At 52.1% G+C, this 12,110-nt stretch overlaps 1 protein-coding gene across 3 annotated transcripts in view; it reads left to right on the top strand.

Moving 5' to 3' along the window:
• The window catches only part of C2CD2 (C2 calcium dependent domain containing 2), a 51,923-nt gene that overhangs the window by 21,207 nt on the left and 18,606 nt on the right, over positions 1–12,110 (top strand). For all 3 annotated transcript variants that reach the window (XM_087861820.1, XM_087861821.1, XM_087861822.1), the window contains exons 4-8: positions 2,505–2,609; positions 6,022–6,144; positions 8,406–8,533; positions 9,972–10,073; positions 12,000–12,064. In XM_087861820.1, the coding sequence (XP_087717946.1) occupies positions 2,505–2,609; positions 6,022–6,144; positions 8,406–8,533; positions 9,972–10,073; positions 12,000–12,064 (523 nt within the window). The remainder of the gene's footprint in view (positions 1–2,504; positions 2,610–6,021; positions 6,145–8,405; positions 8,534–9,971; positions 10,074–11,999; positions 12,065–12,110) is intronic.

Raw genomic sequence — 12,110 nt, 5'->3', positions numbered from 1 at the left:
AATATAGCTTTAAAAAAATACGTATTTATTCTAGAGAGAGAGCGTGAGAGTGGGGGGAGGGGCAGAGGCAGAGAAGCAGACGCCCCGCTGAGCGTGGAGCCCGACGCAGGGCTCCATCTCACGACCCTGAGATCGTGACCTGAGCCAAAATCAAGAGTCAGACACTCGATTGAGCCACCCCGGCGCCCCTAAATATAACTTCATATGCGCTGGGAAGCCAAAACCTTCACTTGACTTGCTTTATGGTGATCCGTGCTTTATCGCGGTGTTCTGGAAGCAGACCTGTCGTATCTCCGAGGGGTGCTCGTATATTTTACACCATATTAATAATGATCTCTATAGTAGTTATAGAGAGACGTAGATAATACTCATAATAGGCTTATTAGGGGAATTTCTGGATGCCTGAACCATCAGAAAACAGTGTGTCCCTCACGCAAAGCAGGGGTCCACGGAAGCTCCGTTCAGCCAGCGTGTGAACGTTGTGAATTTCTGGGTCTGTTTTAGGGGTCAGTGCGGCTTCAACCCCGTGTTTCCTGTCCTCTGTCCCTGTGCTTGGCTGCAAATTTGGGGGGTGAGCCTGAGTCGTACAGCGCCCTCAACCCAAGGGAAGAGGATATTCTGTACGCTTTTCTTACACAGATGTGGTTTTGAGTAGCCGGGGCAAATGGGATTTTCTGGCTACCGAAATGGCTTTCTTTCTGCAAGCCAACCCTCCCAGCCCCCGTCACTAACACTCCCTTTCTGAGGGTTGAGGAGGGTACGTGTTACTTCATGCACTTGTCAGGTGTTCCTGGCCTTCTGCTCCCCCAAACGTTTTGGACAGTGTAATTGTAAAATCACTCCAAAGTCTGGGACACATTTAGCCAACACTGGACGCCTGTTTCGGGACAGAGTGAGTGCAGCAGGCCCCATAAACCTCCACGTAGGAGATAGAGTTTCCGAGATGCTGTTTCTGTGCTATCTGACGCAGCTCAGAGACGAGGACCACAATTATATCTTTGATCTCATAACACAGTTTCAAGCCGCTCTGCGGATTCAGCTGCGGGAGATCGATGGGTTATTAATGCCCCAGGCGGGAGACACCCGTGCTGCTCTGCTGTCCTTCAGATAAAAGGAGAAGAAGGGGGCCCGCGGTGGTCTCGCTGCCCTGTGACCTGCCCGGCCTGGGGGGCCGGACTCACACACTTGCGGCAACACAACCACAGGTCCCCGCCCTGGAATCACCCAGGACTAGAGGCCGAGGGAAGGCATCACTGTCTTACCCTGATGCTCGCATGAGCTGAGGGTCCCGAGGAGTGGGTAGTACTGCCGAAAGCTGCTCTTTCTTCCTTCGCGGAGGGTGGGGGAGGGACGGAGGTGAAGAGCTAGGATCTGTGCCTTAGAAGGAGTCTGTGGTTGAAAAACGAAGGGACGTGTAGTCGTTTGCTATGACTGCTGAGACAAATCACCACAAATTTAGCTTAAAACATAAGTGTCGGGGCGCCTGGGGGGGCTCAGTCGATTGAGCATCAGACTCTTGGTTTTGGCTCAGGTCGTGATCACAGGCTTGTGAGACCAGCCCGGTGTTGGGTTCCACGCTCAGTGCAGAGTCTGCTTAGATTCTCTCTCTGCACCCCACCCCCCGTGCTCGCTCTCTCTTTTCTAAAAAATAAATAAATCTTTTTAAAAAACTCAGCATAAATGTATTATGTCGCCATTCTGGAGGTCCGATGTCCAACACAGGCTAACATCGTGGGCTGCCTTCCCGTCCGGAAGCTCTGCGAGGATCTGCTTCCTTGCTCGCTGGGCTGTTGGCATGATTCTGTTCCTTGCAACTGTAGGACTGAGCGCCTGTGTTCTTGCTGGCGGTCAGCTGAGGGCTGCTGGCAGCTTCTCGAGGCCACCGCATTGCTGAGCTCCTGGCATCCTCCCTCCATCTTCAAGGCACCTCTCGCTGGCTGCTCTCCTGCCTTCCTTTTCCGTCTCTGAGGGCTCGCTGGGATGACCCAGCATTACCCCTCCATTCACAGTCCTTACCCTGGTCCCTCCTGCAGAGCCTCCTTTGCCGTATCTGGTCACACATCCACAGGCTTCGAGGATTTGGGTGTGGACGTCTTGGGTGGGGGCATCATGCTGCCACCACGGACGGGTCCAGTCCGACAGGTTACTGCAAGAGCTCAGAGTCCAGTGGAAGGGCGTGCACTGGCCCAGGCCAGAGAGGATGAGAACACCCGTGCACTGTGTGCACAGCCCTCAGGGAACGTGGGAGCGTGGGGTTGGGCTAAGCATCCCCCTTTCCACCCCTTCCTCCCTCTGCTGCGCGCTCAGTGCCTCTCCCAGAAGAGAGCGCAAAGCATGGAGAATTACTCACGTACGAGATTACAGAGTTGTCATGACATCTGGCCTCCAGCCGCCCATGCTGAGAATCCTCTGAGAGGGAGGTCGAGGCCGAGGAAGGCGCTGGTGGAGAGGGCGTGGGGTTTTGCTAGAATGTGTAGCTCTCCGGTAACTTTGTGTTTTGATAGCTGGAGCTCCACATGAAAGAGAAGAGAGAGGACATCCAGATCCACTGGTCCTTCATCAGTGCTCCGGAAACGGCCGTTACTGTGCAGCCCAAGGCAGTGGTGGAGGTCAGTCCATGTGTGCTTACAACCTCCCCCCCCCAGTGTGAGAACGTAGGTGCGTCGTGACCCCCTGATCTGGGGAATAGAGGCTCAGCCCAGCACCGCTCCGATGTGAGTAGGCTTCTCCCCTCTCCAAGAGCAGGGGGCCGCCCTGACGGGGCAGGAGGGATCTAACGCTGGGCCCTCCACCCACCGGGGAGCTTTAGGAAAGCCTGGGCCTGCCCGCCACTGCCCCTCTTGCAGGAATTGTTTCTAGCACTCTTGTGCCACCGACGCTGAGAACCACTGACGTCATGTTGCCGCGGGGTTCCTGGATGGGCTGTCGTGCCCGATTATTTATCCCTCTCTCCTTCCCTGAGGCAGTCCCCTTCCAGCTCAGGTTGTGGCCACGGGCTGGCTCCCAGGGGCTGGTGTCTCCCCACCCTGCCCCGTTTTTGCGAAGGTGCATCTAAAATCAGGACGTGATCCCTCTGCTTCCCACGGTCTTTGGTGTTGGAAGAAATGAATTTGGAAGCAGGGAGTGGGAGTACAATGTCACCCTGTGGTCACTTCCAGTGGCTGGAGAGATCACTCAAAATCACATGTGCCAGAGGCTCGGGTGATCCGTGATTCCTTTGCAGGGGTGTTTATGACGGTCGTTCGCAGTCTTGCTCTGTTTCCAACTTTTGTTCAACCGCGAAGAGATCCCCAATGGCGAAACGTGCGACTGTGAGCTTTCATCCACACATGTTCTTACCTTTCATGCCTTGGTATAAATGCGTGCAGTTTTTTGTTGTTGTTGTTGTTGTTGTTGTTTTAAAGATTTTATTTATTTATTTGACAGAGAGAGAGACAGCCAGCGAGAGAGGGAACACAAGCAGGGGGAGTGGGAGAGGAAGAAGCAGGCTCATAGCGGAGGAGCCCGATGTGGGGCTCGATCCCGGATCGCCAGGATCACGCCCTGAGCCAAAGGCAGACGCTTAACCGCTGTGCCACCCAGGCGCCCCAGTTTTTTGTTGTTTTTAAGACAAATACGCTTGAATTGTAACTCTTCTAACCGGCACACATGAGAACTGTCACTTTTCCTGGCCGTTCGGTCACCCCAGGGCCTCCGACTGTTTCCCGGGAGGCCCGGTTCCCGTCCTGTTTCCCCTTCCTTCCCATGTTCGCATCTCCTGGCCCACACGGCGTGGTCATCGGGCTGCTGTCCCAGCCCACGGCTGACGCGCACCTGCCTTTGCATCCACCCCCCCTCCCCCCGAGGGGGCTGACCCCTGTGTTCCTGAGTCCTTGAGTTAACCCTTTCTCTGTGTGGCGGGTGATCAGCTTGGTAGGTGAGTGCCCTGGCTCCTGCTAGGACTCACTTTTAGCTTTTGTCCCCCAACCTTGTAAATTTACATGTACTTTTTGAAAATATAAAATATTTACATGGTTCAAAAGTCAAAATTGTGTGTAACCTTCTACTTAGATGTCCAGTCTCTACCCTGTCCCTCCCACCCCATCCACCCCTGCACCCTGTAACTTTGTTCATTAATTAGTTCGTGTTTCTCTGTCCCGGGTTTCTTTCTGCAAAAACGAGCTTGTTCGCCCGTTCTTACCCAAGCAGCGCCATGCTCTGTCTGCTGTTCGCACCTTGCCCCCCAGTGTCCCGTGGGCTTCTCCGACCATCACGTGCTCCTCGCGTGAATGAGAAGCGAGACTTTCCAAGTGTAGAGTGAAGCCAGCCCCCTGGGAGCTGGTCCTGTGTGTGCAGGACCCGAGCCTCCGAGCCCCCCCGGTGGACGTGACGGCACGGGGTTGGGGGTGGCCTGAGCCGGCTGCCCATCTGGGGAGGAACTCGGACATCTGAGCACCCCAACATTCATCTTTACCCTTGTGTTTCCTCCTCTGTAAAGGGACAGGAAATCGTGGGGGTTAAAAAAAGACTTGAGTATGTAAACAAAATGAGATCCATCCGCACGATGGAGGATTTTTTCAGCCATAAAAAAACCAGGGAGGCTCTGACACTTTCTGCAGCACGAAGGAACCCTGGGAAGGTCATGCCGTGTGAGAGAAGCCCGACAAAAGCACGTGTTGTGGGAGCCCCTTGCTGGGAGATCTCCCCGGCAGGCAGGTCATGCAGGTGGCAGGCGGATCAGGGCAGGCAGGGGCTGTTGGTGGGGACAGGTGGGGAGGGCAGGGGTGACTGCGGGTGGTGGGAGATCGGGTGAGCGAGAACCTCGCGAGGTTAGCTGTACGCACTGAATGTTCTGAGTGCTACTGAAGTGCCTTCTTTAAAATGGTTAATTTTATGTGATGTGAATTTCACCTCCATTAAAAAAGGAAAGATAGGGATATCAAGGACCTATTAAAGAGAAAGACGACAGCGTGGTGGTTCTAAGTGCAGACCCTGGAGCCTTAACGCCTGGATTTGACTCTCGGCTCTGCCACTCGTGAGCTGTGTGACCCTACATGTGTTCATTAACGTCTCTGTGCGCTAGTTTCCTCATCAGTAAAATGGGGATAATGATATTCAAGGTGGTTGTGAAGATTAAATCAGGTAATACATATAAGTGCGTAGACTTGAGCCTGACATATCCTGAGAATGATAGTGATGGAAGCATTAGCCGTTTGGATAAATTAGAGTTTCTAGCAGAGAGTAGATGCTCAGAGTTGGGCAGAGTGGGATCAAGTCTGCGTAACGGGGCCTGGCCAGCCAGCCCTCCGCGGGCCAATCTCCGAAATCACTCCAGCCCTGCAAGGCGGGAGGTCTTTCATGGGTCTGTGGTCCTGGTGGGAGTCCCTGCGTGCAGAGGTCCTGTCCCCTGAGCAGGGAGGGGGCGGCTGGAGCCCCGCAGGGAGGGCGTCTACACCAGAATGTGGACCGTTCCTCCGCGTGACCCACCACAGCTGATGTATCTGTTTAGCTGTGGGTGGATACTTAGGTGGTTTCCAGTTTGGGGCTTTATGAATAGTGGTGCTGTGAACATTCTAGAACACAGGAACGCATTTCAGTTGGGGATTAATTATTATAACTATATGGAGTTGACACCTGGTAATAGAAATCAGCCAGCTTTGTTTCTCTACAAGCTCACCTTTCTTACTGGGCCCTTTCATCTACTTGACGCTTTCTAATTACCCCATGCCGTGCAAGAAAGAAAAAAACCACATCTGTCTGAAAGGGTCTGCACAGAAAAAGCAACATCTTCGTATATTGTACGAGCCTTGATTGTTTCCATTTTAAATATAGGGAGCAGGAATTTCTTCTGAGATCAGTAAGGCGGACCCTGTCTGCCAGATGAGAACGAGTAGGTCACCTGTCCGGATCTTATGTCCCAGAGCCCGGGCAGCCCCCCGTGTGCTTGGTCCCAGGGATGCAGTGAGGACGGCGGTCGCCTGCCCTCCAGCCGCACGGTGCACAGTTCGGAAGTGGTTTGGTGACTTCCCCGTCTTTTGGCAGGACCGGGTGGCGGAGACCAATGCCGTGTCTGAAACTCTCAAGGACATCTTGAAGTGCCTGGTCAGGGCTGCCTCCCCGTCGGTAGTTCTGAGCACCAAGCCTGTGGATGTGAGGGAAGTTCAGGTAAGCCACGGAGCGTGACGCTTCATGACCCATCGGGGATCCCGGTCCCCCTCCTGGAGAATCCGCTTGTGTTTCGAATGTCTCCCTGCCCCATGGTGAGCGAGAATGCCTGACTGCTTGCTGGGCGATCGTGGTGGTGTCAGGGACGTGCTGCGAGTCCAGGGCACAGGGTTCCAGAGCCCCTTGGGATGGGAGGAATAGGTGTCTGGGGTGGTCCGCATGGCCCTGCCCTAATTAGCCCTGACCCTCTGCCTTTCTGGAGCCAAAACTTGATTTTCACTGTCCACTGAGGGCCTGTGGCCTGGGATCTCATCCTTCCAGGACTGAGGTATCTGGGAAACCCAATTAGCAATGAGAACGTGCCCCTGAAGCAAGGGGGCTTTTTATATATATGTAAAATATCCAATTATATAATAGCTTCCAGAGTTGCATGAGCCAATTATATATTTATATATAAAAATGTATATTTGTTCATATACACAAAAATCTATTATAAGGAATTGGCTCATGTGATTACAGAGGCTGACAAATCCTGGGATCTGCAGGGTGAGTCAGCAAGCTGGAGGCCCAGGAGAGCGGGTGGTGGGGTTCCGGCCTGAAGGCCAGCAGGCTTGAGAGCCATGGAGAGCTGGTGTCTCCATTCAAGTCTCAAGGCAGGAAAACACTGATATCCCAGCGTGAAGGCAGTCAGGCTTGAGGAAGCCCCTCTTTTTCAGGGGAGATCAGCCTCTGTTCTAGCAGACCTTCAACTGATTGAATGAGGCCCACCCACATTAGGGAGGGCAATCTCTTTCACTGGGTTTTGATTTAAATGTTAATCTCATGCAAAAATAGCCTCACAGAAACACCCAGAACAACGCTGAAACCAATACCTGTACGACCCCGTGTACTGTCCTACCGACACATACGATTAACCATCACACATAGACAATGTGATTGCTCGGGTCACAGTGCTGACGGACTTGGATCCTAAGGACTTTTGCAAGTACTTCTTGCAGCTCACAGTTGGCAAGGTCCTCGTTCATAGTAGTGTTTTCTAAATGGTGACCTCGAGATGTTGGTAAGCTTTCCCCTAAGAAAACATCTGAGGTCGGATCAGTACCCAGGATCCCTTCCTGGAAGGCTCTGTTTGCATAGAGACCTGTGGTGTCTCTGAGAAGCCTTTCCACGATTCCTAGACCTTGTACTTAAGGGACCCCCTCCTTTTTATTTTTTTTTTAAAGATTTTATTTATTTATTTGAGAGAGAGAGTGAGCAGGAGGGGGAGGGGGAGAGAGAATCTGAAGCGGAGTCCCTGCTGAGTGCAGAGCCAGATGTGGGGCTCGATCCCACAAACACGAGATCATGACCTGAGCCAAAACCCAGAGTTGGACCTTAACCAACAGGCCCCTTTTAAAGAGCACTCGTGGGGACGCCTGGGGGGCTCAGTCGGTGAAGCATCTGCCTTCAGCTCCGGTCATGATCCCGGGGTCCTGGGATCGAGCTCCAGGTCCCGCTCCCTGCTCAGCCAGGAGCCCGCCTCTCCCTCTCCCTCTGCCCCCCCGGCCTGTGCTTTCTCAGCATGCGCTCTCTCTCACAAATAAATAAAATCTTGAAACAAAATCAAAAGCACAACACTTGTAGCCGTGCGGGAGGGAGGAAGCCCGTTTGGGAAATGGTTTAAGGTGAGTCCCCCGGGCTGGAGGAGCCTTTTCTATGTCGGGAAGGCCTCGTCGCCCGTTGGAGGACGTGAGGAGGATGGACGCCGGTCCCGGCAGCACCTGACTCTGTCACCGCTCTGGTGCGTCACCCAGGTGCCACTTACACTCCCCACCCGGATGGCAGGTCTGCCTGATGGCCCTCGCCGTGTGTGTCAGGCCGGTGGCCCGCTTGGTGCCGGTGGGCAGTGGGTGCCCGCAGCCCGGCGAGGGTGTCCCACTTTCTCTCCTGCATCGGGCCTGGGTCCGCAAGGCGAGCATTGCTTCCAGGCTCTACTCACAGCCGGGTTCCGGGAGCCCTCTCTGGCTGAGCGCACTGCTGCTTCACTTGGTTTATCTGGATATAAAAGGCTCCCACGCAGGCGAAGAGGTTATGGTTGGTGGGGACCCTCGCTTCCCGTAAGAATGGAAAACTGTTATGGAGCCGAGACCGCAGGGTTAGCCTCCCCCGCCCCCCCGCCTCCTGCCCAGTGCGGATTTTCCTGAAGACCCCGCCCCGTGGCAGGTGTCGGGCGGCTGCCTCCTCTTCTCCCCAGGTCACTGCTCTTGGTTTTCCGTTTGCAGAATCTACAACGCACTTCATCTACTCCTCAGGAATCCTGCCCTCCCAAACCTCCAAGGGCTCACGAGCTCAGATTATCGGTGAAGAACATCCGAGCCTCGCTGCTAAATGATCCTGGGGCTGCAGGCAGGTGGCCGGGCTGGAGGAAGCTCTGGGGTGCGGGGGGCCCTGCCGGCTGTAGGAGTGACCGTCCCGCCGCACAGCAGAGCAAGGGCTGACCTGCGGGTTCTCAGTGGCCTCTGGGTTCCCTGCGGCACCCTCCATCCAGTTGGGTCTGCAGTGGGAGCCCTGCCTTTGAGCAAAGAGCCGCTGAAAACCAGAACAGTAATGTGCGACGGTTCAACACCAGTCCTGGCTGTGCATGCAGGAGGGCCGAGGGAGGAAGGGAATGCAGTCGTGACCTTGCCCTTTTCTTTCGTCTGGAAGGCACCCCCCCTTTTTTTAAACTTTTGAACGTACGTGTTCAGCATTCCTGACTGATGCGAGACGCGCACCTTCTCCTTTCCCAGAAGCCAGGGTGCCATATGGGCGGTTTATGGGGTGTCAGAAGGGCTTTGGGCCCACTGGGGACCCTTCGGTGCTAGGAGAGGCTGTTATCTGAGCGAGGACAAGTGTTGCAGAGCAGACCCTTCTTTTTAGGTGGTCCCGATTGGCTGCCAAGACCCCAAATGCACAGCGGCCTGGAACGGGATCCATCTTTCCACCGCAATTCAGTTTTGCTGAGAACAGGAATGAATTCTTTAGTGTCTGAGAACGCTAAGGGTTACTTATCTGCGGGGAGTTTCTTCTGGTCCCCAAAGCACAGACTGTCCACATTTGACAACCGAGACTCTGTGCAGAGCTAGCTGTGGGGGATTGCCTCGGGGGTCCCTGTTCCTCGCCTCTGCTGGCAGGTCCGCACCTGGGTCTGTGTCTCCTGTCGAGGGTGATGGTGAAGACCAGTAGGATGACGTGTGTGGAACACCTAACACGGTGTGGGGTCTGGTCCGGCGGTTACTGGTTACACAGTATATTCACAGCTCCGTGCCATGGGACAAGCATCGCGTTGAAGCAGAAATAACTGTTTATTAGTGAAATGTCCCATTACCTGGATCAGAGATCCCCAAACAGGTCTCTGACTGAGCTGAGTCACATGTAAAAACATATCCCTCCTAAGTCAGGGATATGGGTTCTCTGTGGGGTATCCCCAAATTTAGGGGTCATCCCAGAGGCCTTTCTTTTTGCAAGCAAGACATCTTGTCCAAAAGTGGGGGCCACATCTGAGGTCTTAATGTCATCCCTGGGGAGTGTCCCCCATCCAGGGAGGGGAGCAGGGGCCCCTGGGGTCCACAATCCAGGCCAAGAGATATCAGGTTGGGGATAGAAAACCTTAAACCCCAAGTGAAGTGCTTTGAGAGTCTGTTAATGGCAAATGGAGTAAAGAAGAGTCCCTCAGAAGTGGGTGAGCCAAGAACGAGTCAGGCATTTAATTCAGCCTGTTATATGCAAACTATGTATTTTTTTAAATTTTATTTTATTTTAAATGCAATTTAAAAAATAGAAATGCCCCTTTGTTTGATTCCAGGCAGCGTTAACCCACAGTGTGTAGTTCGGCTGAACGATCCCGTTCAGAAGTTCAGCGCCCTCGCGACAACCACCACCGACCTCAGCTGGGAAGAAGAATTCACCTTGTGCGTACAGCCCAGTGAACGCGGGCTGTGCCCGCAGAGCCCACCTGCTCACGGCTGCCAGATCCCAAAATCAGTGTGTAGCACCGTTCACACCCAAAACAGAAACGTTCACAAATTTGTCTTTGAAAAGGTGTATTAAATATCCGAGGTAGCTTTGGGTTGAATCTGGGTTTCTTTCTGAAGGCAGCTCTGGGTATGGGTTTCCTCCTGGCCCGTGTCCTGCCGTGACCGGAGAGCACTCTGGTTGGGCTCCCTTTACTTTAGAAATACCCACTGTGTGGAGCAGAATGGAGCAGAATTTCTTTCTTCGGGTTGATACCAGAACCTAACAGGGAACAAAGGGGAAAGTGCGGTCCACTGATCAGAAATGGTGTAGGAATTCTAAGTCACGTCTTCTGGGGCAGCATCTCGTAGCACCTTAAGAAGCCGGCTTCGGTCCGGGAACGTACGGATGGCTCCGTGAGATCTGTTAACTGAACCCGTTGTGATGTCAGAACAAAGGAGAGAACAAACTTATCTCCGTAGATGCCGAGCTGACCAGTGACATTTCCTGGGCATTCCTAATTTAAAATCTTAATTAGAATGTGGTTTATGGCCACTTCTTTAATAAGCTTAAAAGAAATCACTGCAAATGACAAAGACCAGAAGTAGTCCTGTTAAAGCCAAGAGAAAGATGCCCACTGTTTTGTTCTAGAAGTATGGGTAGTGCAGTTAGAAGAGGAAGGAAGCAGTGTGTAGGTACCGAGAGGAAGAGGCAAAACGAATCACTTGGAGGTGATATGATTGCAAGAAAATCAGTTAAAACCATCAGAAATAGTCATAGGAAACATATAAATAATGTTTCAGTAAAGTGGCTAGCTCTAAAACTGTAGAAATCAATTGCTTTCTGATGCTTAAACAATGAACAACTGAAACAGGACTGGCAGCAGGTGTCCCAGGTGTAAATACTATAAAGAGGTTTTATAAATCAGTAATGAAAATATGAGTCTTCTCCTGGAAAACCGGGAACAATATCTGAGCTAGAAAACAGAAAAGCAAGAACTATAGCCAGAAACTTCTGAAAAGTTGTTCAATCTCAGCATGAAGAAATATAAATGTAAACAAAAGAGAGAATTTTTTCACCTTACAGGTTGGTAAAGAATAGGCGAGTGAGAATGGCTGGTGGAAGTATAAATTGGAATAACCATTCTGGAAGTCCTCAATATGTATCCCCCCCCCGAATCTCTTAAATGCACGTACATTTTGACTGGCATTTACAGTCTTCCTAAGGAAATAATCACACAGTGTGTACAAAGATGGGTATAAGCGTGTTTATCTCAGCTTGTTTGTAATTATGAAATGATAGAAACAAAAAAGCCATTATTAAGGGTTGGTTGCTAAGGATTGGACTAAAGAAAATCTCCTAAGGCCAGATCGGAGGACCCTGGATGCCTATGAAAAGGGGCACTGCTCTGTACTCTCTGACCTGGAAAGAGATCTGATACCTTAAGTGAAAAAAACCAGGTTACAGACACAAGTTACAAAAATATGCTCTCTGTTTTTAGATAATTATATAGCTACACTTTTCAACAGAGTAACTACTAGCCACATGTGGCTCTTTAAGTTTGAATTAATTAAAATGAAACAAAATTAAGTTCAGGCCCTCAGTGTGCACGGGCTCATTTTGAGCTCTCAGGGGCCACCTGTGGCTCGCGGCCACCGTGTCGGATAGCGCCAGAGAGAACATTTCCGTCATCAGCCAGAAGGTAGCAGCGACTTCTAGGAGACCAGGAACCAAATAATAACGGGAATTGTAGGGGGTGGTGAGGTGGCAGACCATCTTTTATTGATGGAAATTTGTGTTTCTTTATAATCAGAAAAAAAATGCTGTTTCAAGAAATAAGACAGCATTTGTCAGGGTCCACAGCCCTTTTTTTCTTTCTGCAGCGAGTTGAACGCCAAGTCGAAGGAATTGTACCTGCAGATCTCAGGGGATGAGCAACCCTCGGAAGGTGGGTGTCGAGCAGATAGAGGGAGGCCCTGCTGTCTGGGAGGGGT

This window comes from Ursus americanus, chromosome 4 (assembly GCF_024610735.1).
Source record: "Ursus americanus isolate L20-20 chromosome 4, mUrsAme1.1.p, whole genome shotgun sequence".
NCBI classification, from domain to species: Eukaryota; Metazoa; Chordata; class Mammalia; order Carnivora; family Ursidae; genus Ursus; species Ursus americanus.
The sequence above is the reverse complement of the archived record's forward strand: the minus strand, read 5'-3'. Positions and strand labels throughout refer to the sequence as shown.